Raw genomic sequence first — 22,214 nt, forward strand, 5'->3', positions numbered from 1 at the left:
TGCATGCCATGGCCCAGGGTCATTCTGACTGGCAGGGTTGACTTCTGGTAGTCAGTGCATCCCCTCTCCCCCCTCCCCCCTCCCAAAAAAAAAACAAAAAAAAAAAAACAAAAAAAAACCAGAAGTCTTCCATTGGATACACAGGGCAGGAGAAAAAAGAGACTCACAAAGAAGGGTTGAAAAGACATCCGCAGTAACCTCATCTGCTTATATGTGGAGATAAAAGGCCAAGGGGCCCCAGAAGGACCATAAAGATTTGTGCTTGAGGCATGAACCACAGGAAGATGTGCCATTTTACATCAGTGCACATTTAAGCAAAGCACTGCACAGAGAGAAATTCTGGGAGCTGCTGCAGGACTCCAGCTTTCTGTCGGCAGAGCTGTTTGGGTCTTTTTGTACTCCTCTTTCTTCCTGTCCATGGATTTCATTCAATCAAGCCCCTGGTTCAGGAAGGTGAAAGTCTGCAAGACCAAGACTCACAGCCCAGCAGGGCTTTCTGCTGCAGCCTTCAGTTTGGGTGCAGGCACCATGAGGTGCTCTCAGGCTCCAGGCTGGGCCAGGGTCCACGTGCCAAGCTGCAGTCCACTGTGAGAGTGGTGGCAGCAGAACATGCACCAGTCTTGCTGCCACAGGGCTGTGGTGCTGCCACCAGCCTAGGCAGGGATGGCTGGGATGTCTGATTAGTCATGGGAGAGATGGAGAAGCTGAGGAAGAATTGCTCATCATGGATCATGGTGTAGAGACAGAGGAGGAAAGAGTTTTCAAGTGCAGATCCTAAGAACAGCTGAAAGATCAGCAGGATGCCACATCTGTGGATCCTGTGTAAATAAAGATTCATTCAGGGAGGGAGGAAGTGACCCAAGGAAGGACCTTGCAAGCCAGCAGATGAAAGCTAAAGCCTGTGTTTGAAAGCTGCCAGGATCACTCTGGCACACCCTACGTGTCACCTCCACCACTGGTAGCTGGCTGCTTGCTCCTGTGGATCACCTGCTGCTTAGACTCATACTCTATGCATCTGCCAGATCTGTAAATCTGCTTTTGTCTCTGCAGAGGAGAAATCTGAGAACATCCTCTGAGAGGCAGCTTTATCTCCTTTTATTCAACTCTTTTTTTCGATAAATCCCTTTACTTCCACCAGGGTTTAACAGGAGTTGAAGGCTGTTTCAAATGAGTCCAAATACTTCTATTTCCTATATGAACAACTTTCAACTTCAAAACAGACTGTTTAATTGCCAGTGATTCTTAAAGAGCCTTCAGCCTGAGGCAGGCATCAATGGAAGAACTGACCAGTCAGGAGAGCAGGCTGCCTTCTTGTCTTGGTTTTGCAAAAGAATCACAAGATAGCAGATAGCTATAGATTCCCCCAGCTAGTGGGAATATTTCTTGCTAAAATGGTTACTTCATAGTAACCATTCTCAGGAGGTTTTAGGGAGTGTGTCTGTACATGGAGTTATTTCCTTGTTCATACTGAGATGTCATCTGGCAGCTATTGTATAAAGGCACTGCTCTCCTACATTTGCAAAGAAACATTTGAAAAGAAGCTCTTAGGCTTGAAAAAAGTTTGAAGAACAATGAAGTCTCCCATCCTTAAGTAGAAGAGTACTAAGAAGTAACTGATAACATCAGCACAGCATTATATAACCATAAACATTTGCATAGTTTAAAAAATAAAGACTACAAAGCATCTATTAAATAACAGGATTTCAAGAAGGGGATTTTTAGAGTTGCTTTTGTGATTTTAAAGAGAAATGAGATGAAGAGGCCTCATTTCCCGAAGGATTTTATAGCTCTGAAACGTGACTGCCACCATCATTCTTTGGAGCGCTGAGCAGAGCACTGTTGACAGTGTTTTCCACTATGAAGTTCTGTTTCTACCCTATAAATAATCCTACAAAGTCTGCTTTCTTGCCTTGAAGGTCCCTAGATGACTTCTCTTGCTAGGGATCTTCTTCAAGTCGCCTTGCAGTTGCTGTGTGCAGCACCACATCATGAACCCTAACACTGATGATGTATTTCTAGGAGAACAACAAAGAGAAAAAGAATTTTGAAGCTGCAGCCTAGGACAGGCACCTGGAATGTGAGACACATCTGCTTGTACCCAGGGAGAACTGAAATTGATTCAATGAAGGGTTTCCTTGATGGGTTAAGCTTTTTCCTTAGCAGACAGAACATTTGCCATTATCCCAAGAGTAAAAGTCATTTAGTTGCCTCCTAATACGTACAGCCAAAGGCAAGTTTTAGTAGCTCAGAATATCCCACTGTATTTAGCATTGGTGTGTCCTCACCTTGAGTATTGTGTGCAGTTCTGGGCTCCACAAATTGAAAAGGATATTAAGATACTTAAAAGCATACAGAGGAGAGCAAAAAAACTCATAGAAGGGCTTGAAGGCATGCCCTGTGAGGCAAGGCTGAGGACACTGGGTTTGTTGAGCTTGGAGAAAAGTAGGTTGAGGGGTGACCACGTTGCTTTTTACAACTGCCTGAGGAGGGGAAGTGGACAGGGAGGTGCTGGTCTCTTCTGCCTGGTATTTAGTAACATGACACGTAGGAATGGCACAAAGTTGCATTACGGGAGGTTCACACTGAACACTAGGAAAGAATCTTTCACTGAGAGGGTAGTTAGACTCTAGATCAAGCTTTCTAGAGAGGTGATTGATGCCCTGTGCCTGTCTGTGAATTTGGATAATGCCCTTAATAATATATTTTAACTTTGTGATAGCACCTAAGTAGTCTGACAATTGGACTTGATGATCACTGTAGATCACTTCCAACTGGAACCATTCTACCTGAATACACCTAAGTGTAGGAGGATGACCAGAATTAGATCCCAAACTGATGCTAGTTATGTCCAGCAGCCTCTGTCATGGGCTGTTCATCCAAGACTGCCCCTGGCACCCTTCCAGCAACTGTGCCTCTTGCTCATCTCCACTCTTCTTGCTTTGAGCAAAAAACTGTCACCTCTCCTAGACCAAAGGGCAAGAAAGGTGAATGAGTATGGGACATGAGTTGGAGTGAGGATGCAGCCCCTGAGTTGGATTGGAAAGGGGACAGAAAGCCCTGGACAGGAAGAGGATTACATGGGGTTGCTGGTGCAGGCAAGGGAGGACAGGGACAAAAGGGAAGTGTGACAGTGGCTGAGGGGTGGGAGCGTGGAGCAGAGGGAACTCCTACACCTCCTGGTGGGGACTGGGCTGTCAGGAAGGGTGGGGAGGGAAGGTTCCTATCATGTACTCCCTGCACAAACAGGTAATGGCAGTAGCCATGGCTCTGACTGGGAAGGCTTTTTAGTGTGAGCTAAGTTCTTGCAATAAGGCTTTTACCTGGCTTTGATTAAAGCCCTCAAACTTGGAGGCACTGAAGCTGCACAAGCCTCCCATCTCCAGGTCCTCTGTGGTGATACTTCCGTGACAAGGATGCTGTGCCATTCCTGATGTTTGCACCATCAATACATTCTCTGATGAGCCTACTGTACTCATTGCTGATGGCTCACTGCCCTGATTTATCACTTTATATCCCACAGCATGGACCATCACCTGCTGCAGACATAGCCCTCTCTTTTCCTCAGCAGAGACAAGCACATGACCTACAACTTGGGTTTTATTCCAAGCTTCAAACCACTCTTCAAAAAATCTCAAGCATGGTCTGGGGAATGCCTGCATACATTGTCCAAATGCAGGACTGCCATCTCCTGGGCAGCTGGGAAACTCAGTCTACAACAGCCCCTGAAAACCACCCTGGAATAATTCAGAGGCCATGTGACCAAGAAGCCACAGCCATGGTGGGTATGGCCCAAGGAAGAGAGACACAGCATTGGGTTACTTCGGAAGCAAATCTGGCCTTCTCTGTGTTTAACCCATGCACTAAGCAGAGCATGAGCAGTGTCTTTGGGCTCTCAACCAGAAATTAGAGAGCCAGATGGGTCAAGCAGGCTGCTTCCTGAGTGCTCAGCACTGCTGTATCCCTGCCTGCCTCTTTGGAGCAGTTTCCTGCACACCTCTGCCCTTCCTGAAGGGCGGAAAGACACCAGGCCGAGCTGGGTGGCCCTGCACCATGGCTGGAGGGTGTTGGCAGGACAGAGGCACTGGACTGGCACTGGGTTCAGGGGACCGCAGCTCTGCTCCCACCCCTCCCCATGGGTCCAGCCCCCTCACCCCAAGCTATGCTGTGGTCCAGATCTGCACCTGACCCCCGCAAAACCCAAACTCCCATCTGCTTTCCTTACACACCATTTTTCCTTCTCATCCTCACTTTACCCTGCAGCCCGTGGAAGTGGACAGGAAATTTCAGCCCAAGAAACTGAGGTCTGATAAAGCTGCAAGCAATGAAAGCAACACTTATGGGATGTACCACACAATCCTCTTTCAACGGCTGTGATCCCACTCTGCTTTGAAAATAACTCCTATAGCTCCTACAGCACCTGACCAAGGTAAAGAGAAACCTCAACAGAAATTCCTAAACTCACCATTATATTTATGGCATTAAATCCCAGTTCTGGTAGCAGAAGTAAATAAGGACAAGTGTTAGCATAATAGAGATTCACTTATCTCAGCATTAATTCTGTGCTCTGTTAATGTGTGCAGGGAGCCAGGTATGGAGTGGGGGGAAACCCTGGTGGGTCCTGCCCCACACACTGGCAGGACAGGCCTGGGGGTTGGCAGTACCAAAGCAGGATGTAGGAACCAAGTGAGAACTGTTTGTGTTTGTTGGGACCGATCTGAGCATAAGCAGAGGGTGAACCACAGAGCAGACAGTGGGGTGGCTGATCTTGGAGGGGCTGAGATGTAGCCAAGCACAGCAGGACACCAATGTGCCTTTTGATGTACGAAGGACAACACCAAATTTAGTCCAAACACAGATGCCAGGTTAAAGACAACAAGTGTAGCAATGCAGTGAAGAGACAGACTATTTCTAGCAACTGTATACAGACTATCAGATAAAGAGAGAAAGAGAAGCCAACTGAATGCCCCCTCTGTGACTGCATTTCTGCTATTAAGTTACCCTGTGAAGTCAATTACTCCTGCACGGCACAGCATGTGCACAGGGGAATAACAGGAGCTCTGCGCTCCTCAGCACCCATTGCCAAGTGAGGTCCATCACCATGTACCTGGATCCTCCCTGGCACCATGAGAGCATCTAGGACACAGCTGATTTCTGTTGTCTCCTTTCTCTAAGCATGCTATTTGATCCCTGCATTACACCTTGTGGAGTTAGAGAGAGAGATGCATTTGTAGCTGCATCTTAGGCACTCTTATTCTGTTAATTAACTTTATCCTTACATTACAGCATTACCACTATCTCCAGCTTGTTAAACAATCATTTAAACATACTTTCAGCTGATTTCTGTATGTCAACTGGCACTGTGTTCAGTACGGTAACTGACATGTTCAAGGGAGGCTCAAAGCTTTCTGAGGTTACAAGTACCTTAAACAAATAAATGCCCCATGAAATTAATTTCTTTTCCCACTCCACCAGCAGAAATGATGTGATACTTCTTCTATTAAAATAATCTGGTAAATACATTTTCCCATGTGAAGGGTGTGATACAGAAACTATTGTGTCTGTTACAGAAATGGATAACAGTTTTGGCTCTGTTGCTTGAGAACAGCACATTTTGCACAGCTATTTGTGTCAAAACCCATGCCTACTTGTATTGGGTTTACATGGCAAGGTTTTGGCAGTGGGGGGCTCCAGGGGTGGCTTCTGTGGGAAGAATCCAGAATCTGCCCCGTGTTAGATAAGAGCCCATTTCAGCCAGCTGCAAAGGGACCTGCCACTGGCCAGAGCCAAGCCAATAAGTGATACTGTTCGTGCCTCTGCAAGAGCAGACATACATGTATAAGAAAGGGAAAAAAACAAACAAACAAACAAACAAACAAACAAAAAACTGCTGCACAACAGCAGCTGGGAGAGAAAGGAGTGAGAAACACCCTGCAGCCACCAAGGTGAGTGCAGCTGGAAGTGCTCCAGGCACACAGCACAAGTTCCCCTGCAGAGGCCCCTGGTGGAGCAGGCTGTCCCCCTGCAGCCCATGGGTCCCACATGGAGCAGATCTCCACGCTGCAGCCCGTGCAGAGGAGCCCACGCAGCAGCAGGGGCCTGGGGGGAGCCGCTGCCCGTGGGGGACCCGTGCTGGAGCAGTTTGCTCCTGACAGATGGACCCCGTGGTACAGAGCCATGTGGGAGCAGTACTTGAAGAGCTGCTGCCTGTGGGCAGCCCCCACAGGCTCAGTTTGGGAAGGATGGCATCCCATGGGAGGGCCCCCACAGGGAGCAGGGGCAGAGAGGGACCGTGAAGGAGCGGCAAAGACAAAGCATCAAGGACTGACCTCAGCCTCCATTCCCCATTCCCCTGAGTCACTCAGTGGGAGGACATGGAAGAAGATGGATGGGGAGAAGGTGTTCTTTGTTTTGAGTTTCTCACTGCTCTAGCATATAAGTAATAGGTGGCTGGAGTCAGATGGTCAAAAAACAAGCCATTAAGACAGGCTTCTTTGGCCTGAGGAGGTGGAGAGGCTTCACCCTTGAGGACCTTGTTAGAGCTTCAGCTGCTAGCATTTAGGGAGCACTGTATTTCTGTGTGCTTTCACTGATTGCTTGCAAGGTGGCGAAGAGGGGACTTGTTTTTACTTATGCTTTTCTGTGGTAGAGGAAGGAATCATGATAAAACAGTAACTCCTTGTTTTATGCAGTGCTGCTTTTTCAGTGGAGATGCATAATGGCAGGATATAGTGTTGATGTACCACGTTACAGAATCACAGAATTTTCTAGGTTGGAAGAGACCTCAAGGTCATCGAGTCCAACCTCCAACCTAACGCTAACAGCCGTCCACTAAACCATATCCCTAAGCTCTACATCTAAATGTCTTTTGAAGACTTCCAGGGATGGTGACTCCACCACTTCCCTGGGCAGCCTGTTCCAGTGCCTCACAACCCTTTCAGTGAAGAAGTTCTTCCTAACATCTAACCTAAAACTCCCCTGGCTCAACTTAAGCCCATTCCCCCTCGTCCTGTCACCAGGCACGTGGGAGAACAGGCCAACCCCCACCTCGCTACAGCCTCCCTTGAGGTACCCATAGAGAGCGATAAGGTCGCCCCTGAGCCTCCTCTTCTCCAGGCTGAACAAGCCCAGCTCCCTCAGCCGCTCCTCGTAGGACTTGTTCTCCAGGCCCCTCACCAGCTTCGTTGCCCTTCTCTGCACCCGCTCAAGCACCTCGATGTCCTTCTTGTAGCGAGGGGCCCAAAACTGAACACAGTACTCGAGGTGCGGCCTCACCAGAGCTGAGTCCAGGGGGACGATCACCTCCCTAGCCCTGCTGGTCACACTGTTCCTGATACAAGCCAGGATGCCGTTGGCCTTCTTGGCCACCCGAGCACACTGCTGGCTCATATTCAGCCGACTATCCACCATCACTCCCAGGTCCTTCTCTGCCTGGCAGCTTTCCAACCATTCCTCTCCCAGCCTGTAGCTCTGCTTGGGGTTATTGCGCCCCAGGTGCAGGACCCGGCACTTGGCCTTGTTAAACTTCATGCAGTTGACCTCAGCCCATCGGTGCAGCCTATCCAGATCCTCCTGCAGAGCTTTCCTACCCTCAAGCAGATCGACACACGCACCTAACTTGGTGTCCAACTTCACCTAACTTTATGGTCTGAAAAGATGAATTTGTCCCACAAATCCCACTGTTCATTAAGGCTTCTTCTTTTCACTCTGAAGTAGTAATAGCAGGTCTATGCAAAGCAAACATATTCCTCAGTGCAATGAGGCAGTGGGGATCTGGGATTGCTAAAACATACTTATTTAATACGCTAGATGTTAGGTAAAATCAGCATTCCTGATCACTGAAAAAGGGGCTAGAAGGTGCACTCCTGGGCTCGTGTTTATGTGACAGCTTTTGGCAGGCTGCACTTGAGCTGCTGCCCCTGGGATCACTAGTAAGAACACATGTAACATGAACTTGGCACGAATGCTTTATTGTAATAAAAGAAACAACAACAACACTCGATTTTGGATTAAAAACAAGCACACTACAACAACAAAAAATCACACAGTTCCTGGACTTACATCCTCGCACAGAAGCAGCACCCGAGAGGATGCCCAGGCCTTCCGCCTCACGGCACCCCGACCGCGGCGGCCGCCGGCACAGCCCCGCGCCGTGCCTCAGAGCCGAGACCCGGCCCCACGCCAGCCCGGCGGCTACCGGCACGAACGGGCGGGCCTGGCAGCACCGCGACCCGCAGTCACCGACTGAGCCCCGCACCGAGGAAACGGGACCGGGACCCTCGCTACCTCCCCGGCCGGACCCCTTCCCGAAGGCAGCGGCCCCCACACGAGCGACGCCCGCCGTTCCGCGACGCCCCGCCCGCCCCTGCCCCTTTAAGAGCCGGGGGAGGGGGGAGCGGGACGAGCCGAGCGCGGAGGACAAAGCCCAGCAAACGGCCCCGCCGCGGTACCCGGATGGGCGGGGAGAGGGGGCGCGCCTCGATTGGCCGCGGCGGGGAGGGGCGGGAGGGGACCGGGGCACAAAATGGAGGCCCGCTCCCTGCCCCTTACATAACGCGACCTCTCACCTTGCGCGCGGCGCAAGGCAGCGTGCTGCGCCGAGGGGGTGGGGCGAGGCGGCGCGATTGGCGGGCGAGCTAGCCAATCGGAAGCCGGCCTCTCCGGCGGCCCGCCAGTAGGCTCTCAGAGCCGCGGGGGGCGGGGGCGGGCCGCGCGGCGCGGAGTGGGCAGGTTCGGGTGCGCGCGGCGAGGCCGGGCCTGCCGCCCGCCCGCCCGGGAGGGGGAGGGGAATCTCCCGCCATTTTTCAATCCTCCCGCCCGGTGCCGCCGCCGCACGGATCCGCCGGCCCCAGCCGGGGCCTGTCTCGCCGCGCCATGGCGCCGCTGCTGGGCCGCAAGCCCTTCCCGCTGGCTAAGCCGCTGCCGGCGGGGGAGCCGGGGGAGCGGTTCATCATCCCGCACACGCAGGAGGCCTTCCGCACCCGCGAGTATCCCCACGGCCGAGGGGGGGGGGGGAGGAGGCGGCCCGGACAGCCCCGGGGCGGCGTCGCTGTCACCCGCCGGCGGCTCCGGGACGGCCGCGCGAGCGGCGTCAGCGCCGGGTGGGCGCGGGCCCGGCCTCCGCGGCCGTCCCGGGCCTCCTGGGGAGGGCCCGTGCGAGACGGCGGCGGGGCCGAGCCCGGGGCCGCGCCGAACGAAGCCGGGCCGAGAGGCGGAGGCCGCCGGTATCCGCTGGGCGGCCCCGGCCTCTTCTTCGGCGCTGGCGCGGGCGGGCCGGGGCTCCTGGCGGGCTTCTCCCCGCTTCGCAGGCGGCTAAAAGCGGGCGAACGACGGGCTGAAGGGGCCCGGGAGCAGCCTCGTGCACGCCGCATCTCGAGACAGCCCCGGGCAGGGCGGAAGCCTCCCGGTGGGTGCCGCAGGCGGGCTCCTGCCTGCCCGGAGCAGGCGCCGTGCTCTGGAGGAGAGCTGTGGGGTCTGCGTCCTGCGGGCGGGGGGGGGCGGGCGGAGGGACCGGGGGCTCCCGCACGGGAGGGAATGAGGCAGTGGCGGAAGCAACCTGCCCGCGGGCAGCCGGGGGGCTTCAGCTCCAACGGGAGAGGTTTCTTCAGGGCCGCCTTCGCGAGACAAGCGGCTCTTTGGGTTCCGTGGAAGCGGGCGCGCGTCGCTCTTCGGGAGGCAGGAAGTGGACGTGGGCAAGGCAGATAACTGACGGGAGCTGTGCGGCTGCGTGGGCAGCGTTAGCGTTTGGGCCCTGTGCCGGGCTGAGGGGGCAGGACTTCTGCGCCGTAACCTACAGACCGCTGCCTCAGGAGCCTGGTTTGTTGCTTGTGTGATATGGCTCAGAATCTGAGGAACTGAGAACCGAAGGAAGGACTGAAACCATGGCAGAAATGCATAAATAAAGAAATGTACCTCAGAGATCTTGTTGGCGTGCAAGACGCAGGGATTCGAGCACTTACACAGACCCTCCTGGCATTGGGGATGTAAGAGTGTCGTGTTACTTCAGCACGAAGAAGAGAATGCAAAAGCCCCTAGGAAGGATTAGCTCGCTTTTGAAGAGGAAATGCATATATGAGTGCAAATAGGCATTATTAATGCAGTCTGACCAATAAAATTCACTCAATAAAATTGAGTGTTTGATACAAGGTAGATACGTGCTTTTTAAAAGTACTGTAAATTCAAATATATTCCACTTGAAACCAAACAGCATACTATGTTTGTGTAAACAAACTGAAAGGAGCTCAGTCTTCCAACTGGCCAGGCAGAGGCAGACCTGTTCTCTTCCTCTTCATGGAACTATCAGTGGTCAAAAATAAGAGTTTAATTCTAATTACTGCTGTTGTAGATGTTGCTTTAAGGTTCACCTGTGATGTAGGAATAGCTCAGAGGTGTTTAGGCGCACCTTATGAGAACACCAGTCTGGTAGCATGGCTCTTGTGGATCGATGAGCAGGTGTAGGACATGTTTCTCTGGACACTTGGATGGTATTAGCCTTAAAAAAGAAATGATGTTTTCTCTCTCCTGGGAGAGGATGCTGGTAGCTGCAGGGTCAGAAGGAAAGAAAGCACGTGCAAGCACAGAGGTCCTACAGAGATGCTCTTCTGTTGGAGAAAGTACTACATGGAATGCAGTGGGAGGCTGACAGCCTAGCCTGTTCTAGAAAGTTCGTGTTGCCAGACATGTCAAGAAGCTAAAAAGAGAAACTAAGTTATGTTAGGTTTCTATCTTACTTTGTTGCCTATGTGTATAATACAAGCTAGGCAAAAAGTGGAACAGAAAATTGCAAATGAGTCAATAGGCTGAAGGGAGATGTTACCTAAGGAAGATTGGAGGGTTTTTTTTGTCACTTCTGTTGACCCTGGATAGCCACAAAAGCCATTCATTTGCACTAGCTTGCAGAGAGGGCTGTACTGGAGCCTTTACCCAGAACAGCTCTTGGTGTGGGTAGTGCCAGGGCCTGGCAGAATGTGGTTGCCTGACCTTTTTCCACCTTGAAAAGCAATTGATCAGCTCTTGCCCTTAAGGTTTGCAGGCTCTTACACTGCACAGCTATGAATGCAGTATTTGAAAGACACAAACTTTAAGAATCTTTAAGATTTGCGGCTGTAGATTAGGTTGAATAAGAACGGAAATGGGGGTATTGTGTGGTAAATGTGAGGGAAGACATCTGTCCTGTGGGCAAGGGTTAAGAAAGTGTCTAAAAGCAGTGGGCAGATGGATAGACTAGTCATCAGAGCTCAGATATTTATTTGTCTGTGAAGTTTATTTCTAGTTTTACATGGCTTTCTTCTCTAGCTAAGTCCCCTGGAAATCTTTTAAGAGCAACTGTGCTGTGTAGAGTCCCTTGCATGCTAGAGAAGCCTTGTGTTTCAGAGTGAGACTTGTTCATTGTGTGGGGATGGATGAATCACAGAATGGTCAGAAATAGGCTCCTTATGGCTCGAGCTCTGTAGGATCTATTCTGAGATCATGTGAGGTATGAAGCAAATAAATTATCCCTGCTTCAAGTATGGGACAGTCTTGTCCTGTTTATTTCATGTGTGCACCAGGGAAGGTGAACTGTCTGTGGTGCTTGTACAGTGAGTTTGATGTCTATCAAAATCCAGAATTCATGCTGTTGACACCAGGTGATCTCTTCCATTAATGTGTGGAACTGCTGTAGTGTGTTCTGTTGTGCTGGCTATAGTTGGGAAAACTCCTTTGCTAGTTCAAGAGAAGACACAGTTTGGAGAGCTCATTGACCAGGGCTGGCAAGATGGACTGTTCCAGCCAAAGCTTTCCTTCAGTGACTCTTGGGAAGCTGTATTCTTCTCCCCAGGCAAAAGTTTGCTGTGATTGCACACATCTATCTTTAGTTTATGGGTGTGTACAGTGAACTGCAGAGAAAACATGAAGAATTGGACTCCATTGTAGTTTACATCTTGACGTGTAATATCAGAAAATTAAAATCTGGATGAAAGGTGGCAGCACCAAAACATGGTCATGTCATGCTCTGCAATTGTGTGAAAACTTTGTCTCCCACCCACTTTGTAAATGTACTTCCTGGTAAGTTTGCCTCTGGCTGTTACATGTGGAAACAATTATGATACTGTAAAGCTATTTTGGAGTTGATACTAATTTATATGAGAGTATCACTAATCTGGGAAGGAGCAAACTTTGTATCTGTTTAATAGTCTTCTTGTGTACTTTTAAGCATTTTTCTTTAAAATGGTCCATTGTTTTTAATTTAGATTTGTTTTCTGACTTTTTAACATCGAAGTCATGTCAGGAGGATAAAAAAAGGAATGTGATTTGTTAACTGTTGCACAGTGGGTAGTCATCAGTATTAATGTATTACAGCTTTCTGGGGAATGTTCACAAGTAGCTTTTGTCCGGGTTTTTTAGTTAGCATGCTGGGGGGTTGTGGCAAAAGCAGTTCCAACTGTGCTCTTGGTAGAAAGATGGGGTGGTTGTGGCATATCAGTGAGCCCTTGCTTGTAGCCCTATACCAGATCTGTTGTACAGTTTGAAATAGGTTGGGTTTGTTTCCAGTCTGAGTTGAAAGGACAAACAGCACTTGTGTAGTGGAAAGTTTGAGCCACAGCAAACTGCAAAAACGTTCTCCTGCTGTTCATCTTTGTGCTCACCCCAGGATTTAAAAGTAGAACCTGACTTGAGAGGCTTCAAGCAGAGCACAAAGGAAGGATGAGGATTGTGGCCGTGAGTCTTGAGCGCTGGTTAAAGAATGTGGCCAGGGGTCAATGTTAGATGAGAGCTGACCAGCTGCAGGTGGAATTAAATTGCATTTTGAGGGACAGAGTTGAACTGGACAGGGGAATTGCTGTACCTGCCACTTTTAAATTCAGCGTTGATATGAGAAAAATGAGTTGTAGTATGGTGGGATTTCACATGTTTTCATAAGTATGTACAGGCAGAATGCTTAGGGAAAATCCTTGTGAGCCTTCCTGTTAATATGGGAGATGGTGTTAGGTAAAGCAATACATACATTTCAAGTATATATCAACTGGAGATGAGCATTTTTTTTATTTTTTTTTGTTCTCCTTGCTGGGAGGATTACTTATCTCCTCACAGGGACATAGAATGTTTTTAAGTGCAGGAAGTAGAACATTATTTCTCACTTATCTCAAACATTTCTTCATAGTTAGAATACTGAAAGCTTATTAAGGCAGTGTGGTGAACCCTTAATAAGGGTATTTTTCCTTTAGTGTTCGTGCTAGGCAGCTGCAAGTCTTTGGTAGTGTCCATGGATATGTCTAAGGAAATCCATGGGAGAGGGAAGGTGGCTTGCTGAAGGAAACTGAAGACCAATGTTGTTTGTATGTTCAGATTCCTGTCTATGATGAGGATTGAATTTGCTTTTGACTTCTGCTTTTTGTGGGAAAGGCATAGGAAAGAACAACATTATGACTTCAATTTAGTCATTATTAGAATCTCCAATTGCTGTAAATACAAGTAGGACTCCTGGCTTCTGGTTAGATTTTTTTTCAGCTTGATATTGTTACTGAAGCTTACTAAAATCACACTTCTGGCCTGGTCAGCATTTCTTGCAATGAGCTGCTCTAAGCTGTGCTTTCTCCTTGCCTCCTGCCACTGCCCCAGTGCTTTGTGTCCTGCAGCCCCAGGCTGCTGCCTGGGCTGAGAAACAAGTACCCTCAGCTGTGATAAAGGCTGAGGAAACTCAGGTGCTTTTGAAACTTCACAGTTGAGAGGGATAAGAAATATCCAGAGGACTCAAAGCTTAGTTGGATGATGCCCTGTCTAATGCAAATTCATCTGCCAAGGAGCAGGAAACACTCCAAGAAGGGCTGTTGGGGAAATGGGGGATTTTTCAGATTTAAGACGTGTTCTGGGCAGACAGAGTGCTGTCAGCAGTGGCAGTGCTGTGTTTTGGTATTCTTGTATAGCTCTGGTTGATGTAGCTATAATGTGCCTGTCAGTGTTTTCAGAGTAGCATCTGTGCCTTATGTCCAAGAAAACTGGTTTCATTGGAATTGCAACTCGCCTTCCTAATACAAATCTCTTTTTAAAACCACCAACTACAACAAAACTTTAGCTGAGTCATGCTAAAATTTTTTGACAAAGTGTACGCAAAGCACAAAGCATGGCTTGCTGTGATTGGTGGCTCTGCCTTCGCAGGAGAGTGGAGCAATCTGCATGCTCCCACAGCAGCTCACTTGTAATTAGCACTTGTGCTGCAGTGGGCCGAGCCTCTGTAGTTGTTACATGTATGCTTTGAGCTCTTTGTTTGCTTTCTGCTGGAAAATGCACCAAAGGAGAAGAGAGAGAGAGAGAGACTTTTTTCTTTTTTTTTTTTTTTTTTGCCCCTCTGTTATAATTTCTTTGCTTTCCAATGATAATTTAAATACACATCAAACTAAACAGGCTGCCACAGAGTAAATTGTTAAGAATTTACACTGTATTAGCTTTTCTGACAATTTTGCCTATACAGTCCACAGGAAGTATGAAGTAGCTTATCTGGTTTTACTGACAGATAACTACCTCTTAGGTGGAATGAGTAAAGCATAGGCAGAGATGCTTATAACAGAGTAGCTAATGCTGTATTTCATACGAGTGTCTGCACTACAGCAACTCACCTGTGCAACTATTAAACTTAATGGGCAGAATAACTTAACTTTGAGGCTGGTTGTGGTATAGGAAGCAGGAGATGATGATGAAGATACTAATGTTGTGCTAACCCAGGAGGTTGCTTTTGTTGGAAACTACGGCAAACATGGCCTTCCACGTGACTTCAGTTTCAAGGCTTCTGTTTTTGTTTTTTTTTTTTTTCTCCCCAAAAGACTGGGGATACTGGGTAGACCACTAGTTTGCATCTGTAGTTTATAATATCACCCTAAAGCATTGGAGTGGTAGTTCACCAACAGTTACTCTCAGGCAATTAGTGATGGTTCATCTATGCTTCCTGCATCTGCCTGTGATGTTGGTGCTGCTTTCCAATGAATCAGACTGGAATAGCTGAAAACTTAGCAAAACCAAGAAGTGCTTAATGGTACGTATTTCCCTGGAGCATTTCAGCTGAACCAATGGTGGTGTGCCACCTTCTGTATGCCAGCACAGAAGAGGACAGACATTTCAGCTGCAGAAAGTTTGAAAGGGTCCTGGTCTAATAACCTATCAGATTTAGTGCAGCATCTCCATGGTAGATGCAGAGTCAAACCTTACCTTTAGTCTTTGTGCACTCAAATAGAAAGAGTTTAATTGAATTAGATAGTCTTGTGCTACACCGGCTATGCTTTCTACTGCATAAATCCTGTTTTCCTGAGCTGCTACTGCTACAGAGAATATGAAGCGCGGTTGGAGAGATACAGTGAGCGAATATGGACATGCAAAAGCACAGGAAGCAGCCAGCTGACGCACAAAGAAGCTTGGGAGGAGGAGCAGGAAGTTGCTGAGCTGTAAGTACCAGTGAAAAAATTGGTATGTGTCTGTCTTAGGGGCAAAAGAGAGGACTTGGAAATGAGATATGATTGCTAGTTTTTGAAGTAGGTAACTTTTTACTGGCTTTGGCTAGATCTGGGGATTCTGGAGTTAAAAGCAAAATCCAAATTTGATGCCATTGCTAATGCAGTTGAGTAATGTACTTCTGTGCTGTATCTTGGTATTACTTGAACTAAAATAGTTCAGCATATGCTACTTGATGAATTTTAGAGTTCCTTGAGTAATGGAAATTCTTCAGAGGGGGAAAAAACAATTTAAAAATAAGTTTTTGGAATTTCACATCAGTGAGCTCCACAGCTGTAATTATTTTTGGCACATCTGTATTGGAATCACTCATTGTACTAAATGCAGCTACTTTGGAGTAAGCATTTGGGGATCTACTCTATTTGAAATGATAAATAACAAAGGGACAACAGCAAGAATAATTAATCAATTCAGACCACCATTGTTCTTCCTTGCTGGTGTGTCCATGACCTCCCCCTCTAGTGAACGGCATAGGCCCTGAATCCTTGGTTGAGATCCATGGTGACCCTTGCCGTAAGAGAATTCTCTTGAAAGGTGTAAGCTGTTGGCTGAACTAACATACATAATGTATTTTGTGCATATCAAACTGTAGGAATAATGCCAGGCAAATGGTATGTTTCTCTCTTCTGTGAACTGATGACTTGGATTTCTGTAACTTTTTTTGTTTCCCCGGATTTAAACTGGGCATACTGTAAGCATATGAGAGGAAAATTGAGAGGAAAGTTTCAGCTGCATCTCTTTCATGAAGAATCCAAGTTTCTGACTGGCAAAATAGTTAATAGCTTCAGTTTGAGGAGAAATTTTAAGTTTTATCCATCAGTTAAGTTTAAACGCATCCGTAAAGGCAACAAACAAAAATCTCTTTTCCTAATAGTCCTAATGTTGATGAGGCTTGAAGTACTACTGTCACCCATCCTTCCTCACAAACGTTCCTGCCTGTGAGGAGGGTGTGCAGCTGACTAGTGTCATGTCCTGTTGGGTAGTGACATTTAATTGGTTGTGCACTTCTGAAAACATTTGAAAAATGGAACATAAATGAAAAATGTATCAATAACATTTAGCTGTAGTCTCTTGAAATGTGTGTGTGGGAAACATCCTATGAAGTGAAATTTTGGACTTGTCTCTCTGAAACAGGATTAAAAGCTTCCTAGGTGGTTTATGGGCTGCTGATAGGGAAAAAAAAAAAAAAAAAAAAAAAAAAAGGCTTGCAAAATGGATAAGTTTGTTCATGGCAGTTGTAGAACAGCAAGTACAGCAGAGAAAGCTAAAAGGGCTCTGGAAAAGTGGAGTATCTTGTTCATTCTTACAGTAACTTGAAATAGATTTTATTTTCGCAATATTTGCAGAGCCAAAAATCTTTATGCAATATACTTCTCAGCACTCCTATCAATTAACTGAACTGACTTGATCCTTTAGTAAGTAAATTAGTCAAGTGAACTTGTAAGTCTTCTCTCTTCTTTAAATGAAAAAGCTTTAAGATCTTGCCATGGCATGAAACACACAAGACATTTTTCTCTGGAAAGATAACTTGATTGTGTAAGCCTAGACCTGCTTTCTTTCCTGCATTAGGAGTGTGTAAGCCCAGCGTTTAGGAAGAAAGAAAAGCTCAGTGTTCATTAGCATCATCTTACTGTTGGAAACAAAAACCTTGAAGTAACAAGTCCCAGAATAATGACAAGTTTTTGGTATACGTTCCCCATTTAATTGGGAGGCAGTAATAACCAGCAAGAAAGTCAGTGCTACTCTTCCCAGAATTTTTCACAGTGTTTCTTCTGGGAAGGACAAGCACAATTAGTATTGTCATGCCAATTGACACTTTGGAGAGTGCAGATGGGGAGGGCATGAAAAAGCCTTTCTGTCTTTGCATTCCAGTGTGGCATTTGCCTAAAACATTGTCCTAGCTGTAAGCATTCCTGGAATTGCAAAACTGGAGGTTACTTTGCATTTTGGCCTTTCTTCCTTGAATAATGAAAGCTTCTTACCTCCTTGCTCAGCTTGAAGGAGGAGTTCCCCATCTGGTATGAGAAACTGGTACTGGAAATAGTCCACCACAACACTGTGTCTTTGGAAAAGTTGGTGGATGCAGCTTGGCTGGAGATCATGACCAAATTTGCAGTGGGAGAAGAGTGTGACTTTGAGGTAAGCATCCATTTTCAATTTTTTCCCGTGCTTTTGCACAGAACTAATTTTGTATATCTAAAGGCAGAGGTGGGTAAGAATACGTGTACTGGGTCTGGCTGGAATGTTAACTTTCCCGGCAGCAGCCCATTCAGTGCCGTACTCTGTATTTGTAGCTGGAACAGCAGTGTTATCACACCAGTGTTGTGTCTACTGCTGAGCTGCAGTGGCACAGCATCGGGCCTTTCTCTAAACCTCCTAGGGGGTAGGCAAAAAGTGAGGAGAGAAACATCACTAGGGCAGCTGACCTAAACCAATCAAAGGGATATTCCATACCATGTGGTGTCACACTCAGCAATAAAAGGTGGAAACAGGAAGAGGAGGGGAGGGGTGGGCTCTCATTGGGAAAACGTCGGTCCTCCTCTCGAACACCAGCTACGCGCGTTGAGGCCCTGCTTCAAGGACGTGGTCAATCATCGCTCATTTGTGGGAAGTAGAGAGTAATTTCTTTCCTCTGGACTTCCATATAGCCTTCATTTATTTTATTTGTTTGTTTTCCTCCCTTCTTTTTATTTTTTTCCCTTTCCCCCTCCCTTTTCCCCTTCCCCTTTTTTATTTCCCCTTAGTTAAATTGTTTAGTTCATAATAATCTTTATTTAATTATTATTATTATTTCCCTTTAATTAAATTATCCTTATCTCAACCTATGAGTTGTTCTTTGCTTTACTTCTCCCCCTCCTCATCTAAAAGAGGGGGAGTGAGAGAGCGGTTGTGGGGTTTAGCTGCCCAGCACGGTAAAATCACCACAATATGTTAGCCACATGCAATATCAGAAAGATGGTGAGATTTTTTTTTTGGAATCCTAGTGACATCACCTGCTTTTGAATGTGAAACAGTTCTATGATAGAACAGAAGCACACAGATGACCCATACAAATGTCATGAGAAAAAGGAGTGACTTTTTTTGGGGGGATGGGGGAGCAGAACGGGGACACAACAGCTTTGTTTTATAGTTTAAACATGCAATGGTCTTTGTGTATGTATTTCATTATATGTAAAATACATTTATATTTTAATTACCAGTCGTTTAAAATTATAATCTGCTGTAATCTTTTCACATAACATGTCCTCAGAAGGAGTGATAGTCTTAAACTGATGTACCTTGAGGTCAACTGCTTAGAAATATCTAACGATACTCTAGTAATTAGAAAAATTCCTCCAGAACTATGATCAATAGGGAAAACTCAAACTTATTAAAAGTAAGGAAAATTACTATTAAAAAAAAGTTCTGTTTTCAATTTTGTTTAGGACATATTCTTTCATTTGTAGCTACAAAGGTAGTACACATTCATTTTGCCTACATACTCCTTCCTTAGGTTGAGAAAGCAACATAATTAAATGCTGAAGAAACTAGTGGGTTGGCAGGTTTCTCTCTTTTTTTATTTTTTAAGCAATTTGTACAGAGCTGCCAGATAGGAATAGTAGAAAGAAATCCTGTAGTTGTTTCATGACAGGGATAATAAGCTTCTCTCATCAAGTGTTTGGCCAAACTGCAGATTACAATTCCTTTTTTTGGTGTGGGATTTGTTGGTTTTCATTTATTTTTTTTCCCATAATGTTAAAGGTTGTTAGTTCATGTGTCTTGCTCAGATTCAGTTTTCATTAATATTTTGTTGCAGGTTGGTAAGGAGAAAATGTTGCCTGTGAAAGTTGTGAAAATACATCCCTTGGAGAAAACTGATGAAGAGACCTCTGAAAAGAAGTCTGATGGAGCTTGTGATTCCCCGTCCAGTGATAAAGAGAACTCCAGCCAGGCAGCCCAGGACAATCAGAAGGAATCCATCCTAAAAGAAGATGACAATAGAAGGGAAAGTATGAGTAAGTAGTAAGGCAGCATGACAACAAGTCATAATGAGATAACAACTAGAAATGAGTATTTCAATTCATATACATTGTGAATCTGGGCTGTGAAAGTTGTATGTGATATTTAAACAGTATTACGTAATCAAAATCCTGAGATTTTCATTGTTAATGGTGAAGCTTCAGCGGCATCAGTGCTGTTGGCTTTCAACTGTTCTTGTTGGTTTTAAAGCAGAAAACGTATTGTGGTTCTAAGGTGTAAGTACTTAGGCACATGGTCTGAACTTTTGGGTAGACCTGTGCGGTGTCAAGAGTTGGACTTGATGATCCTTAAGGGTCCCTTCCAACTCAGGATATTCTATGATTCTATGATTCTAAGTACAGAATGCTATGCATGAAATGTATAAAGATTTGAAAATACAACAAGCATTAAAAAAGAGGAGGAAAAATCCTCAGCAAAAGTTTGTGCAGCTGAAAAAAGCTAGAAAAAATTTAGCTGCAACATACCTTTGAATGCAATCCTTTGAACAAACATCTCTGATTCTAAAGGTTGTTATAAAGTGTTTTATTTTGGTTCTCCCCATTCCAATGTTCAAATGCTGAGTCAAAATTCATGCAGAAAAATGCATAGTAAACTTTTTTCAAAAGGTTCAGGATAAAGCATGCTATGAAATAGCATTTCCCATTTTCATCTGTTCCTCCTTGCTGCAGAAAAAGTAGTTGTCTAAGGCTTTTCTTGTCTCTGACGAGGTTCTCTGGAAAGAAAAAACAAATTAATGTCCTTTCTAACTTTTTTTTAAATGGAATTATAAGACTCTTTAACAAAGATATGAAAAAGTGTGCTTAAAAATAAGAGACCCCACAGCATAGCTGTAATCTGGATAGCTTAATTTTAAAGGCACATAAATGTACCAAGCTGCTTACATTTGCAAGTTGCCACCCAGCATCTGAGAATATGTATAGCCTATATTGTATAGCCTCCTTTAATACATAGAAGAGAGAACTTAGAAAGTAGCCCAGCAAGCTAACAGCAAAGTCAGGAGTAGAATACAAGTTGTCCCAAGTTTAGTAATTTCCAACTGTTTCTGATTTGTACTGGAAAAAGTTACAACAATCTGGCCCTTTGAAAACATAGGAGTGCTTGGAGAGGGATGGGTACATGTTTGTTTATTTTTGTTGTTGTTCAGTGATACTGAACAACATGACTATTGAACATAATAGTCATGGGAAGTAGCTCTTATTTTAAGAATGTTCAAACTTGCAGCAGCATTTCTGGGCTTGGATGTCTTGCAAAGAGTACCATCATGTTCTGTTCTGTGGCATGCAGTGCTCTAACCAGCTGTGTTCAGCTGTAGCCTTACTGAAGTTGCCATTAGAGCCCTCTGAGAAGCAGTGTAGCACCTTGACTGCAAGAATATTGGAGGAATAGGTATTCTTTTTTCAGGCTGTGACTCGGCTGATTATCTGACCTCTCTTCAGCTGCCTCTCTTTAAATTGGGACTGTCCTTCCCTTTCTGTAGAAGATAAACCTCAAAATTTTCAAATCAATGATGCTAGTCAAGTTGTAACATAATTAGTAGAAGTAGTAAGTACTTTTTTTAAACTCTTGTTTAAAAATAGTCTAAGTTTCTTTTGTGCATAGACTTTAATAAAAAGGATGTGTTACTGCTAAAACTTTTATATCCTGGGTTATAACAGAACATGATTAATAGGAGGAAATTCTTTCCAAAATCTGGAGATTGTTACAATAACTATATAGCATTTGTTAAACTTGTACAGCATACTGCAGCACTATTGCTTTCATTTGGTGGGCCTGGAATTGCAGGGGTCAGGAGGCTGTATACAGTATCTGGGGGTGACCTAGTCACACATACTTTGACTTTTTCTTTCTAACACGTTACATCCTTGACTGCTGTTGATACCTGATGAGGTCACTAAACAAGGTTGTGTGTTTAGATGTAGTAACAGCATAACTGCATGGTGTAAGAGATGTATCTTTCCATGCACACACAAGGGGGCAGAGTTAACCTTGTCATTCCTAGTAATACATATATCAAAATTTAAGGTTTTGTTGAAGGAGGAAATGTGCAGAGAAAGAACTCGGGTTGCTTTGTATAGGAGATTATTGTGCTTCAGAAGTTAATAATAATAAGCCCTTACACCAGAATTACTGTATCAGATGTGGAGTCTGAAGTAGCTTTGTATCTTTAGTTTAGTACCTTTAGGGAGAGTGATCTGGAAAATCTGCAGAAGCAAGAAGAAAGGCTAGATTTTCCTGAACACGGATAGTGAGCTGCTGAAGTCAGGTTCTGCGGCTTGAGCTCTATGTAGAGCTAATACAGCTTTTGAAAATCCCAAATAATTGATGAATAGGAGGAGACGCCAGATGTTTTATGAGATTCCAGTATGTAAGCCTTATTACAGTACAATGAAACAAAAGAATTACTTGACATATGCATTTTATAAAAATAACTTTAGGAAGGAGTGTGTAGTGATGTTCTAGCCCCCCTTTCCTACTCTTCTTCCCACCTTTAGATTTCCGGGGGTGTTTGATGGACTTCAATATAGATATTCCTAGTTCTAGAATCTAGAAAGTAAATCACTGAAGGAGAGGTCACTTACAGGCCTATTGCAGAGGGAGCAGTGTAATCAGGGCTAAGCAACACATTTTTAATTCTTAAATATAAACCTAGCATGCATGGTACACACATCCAGCAAAGATAACATTCAACCACTTAAGACATTGAAGCAGATCTCTAA

General features: G+C 45.6%; 1 protein-coding gene across 2 annotated transcripts in view; it reads left to right on the top strand.

Annotated features, from left to right (window-relative positions):
* Window positions 1–8,744: 8,744 nt before the first annotated feature.
* Window positions 8,745–22,214, top strand: part of BAZ1B (bromodomain adjacent to zinc finger domain 1B) — a 53,568-nt gene continuing 40,098 nt past the window's right edge. For both annotated transcript variants that reach the window (XM_084299708.1, XM_084299709.1), the window contains exons 1-4: window positions 8,745–8,984; window positions 15,294–15,410; window positions 17,472–17,616; window positions 19,274–19,472. In XM_084299708.1, coding sequence (XP_084155834.1) covers window positions 8,872–8,984; window positions 15,294–15,410; window positions 17,472–17,616; window positions 19,274–19,472 — 574 coding nt within the window. In that variant the 5' untranslated portion in view covers window positions 8,745–8,871. The remainder of the gene's footprint in view (window positions 8,985–15,293; window positions 15,411–17,471; window positions 17,617–19,273; window positions 19,473–22,214) is intronic.

This window comes from Netta rufina (assembly GCF_964035555.1).
Source record: "Netta rufina genome assembly, chromosome: 21".
NCBI lineage: Eukaryota > Metazoa > Chordata > Aves > Anseriformes > Anatidae > Netta > Netta rufina.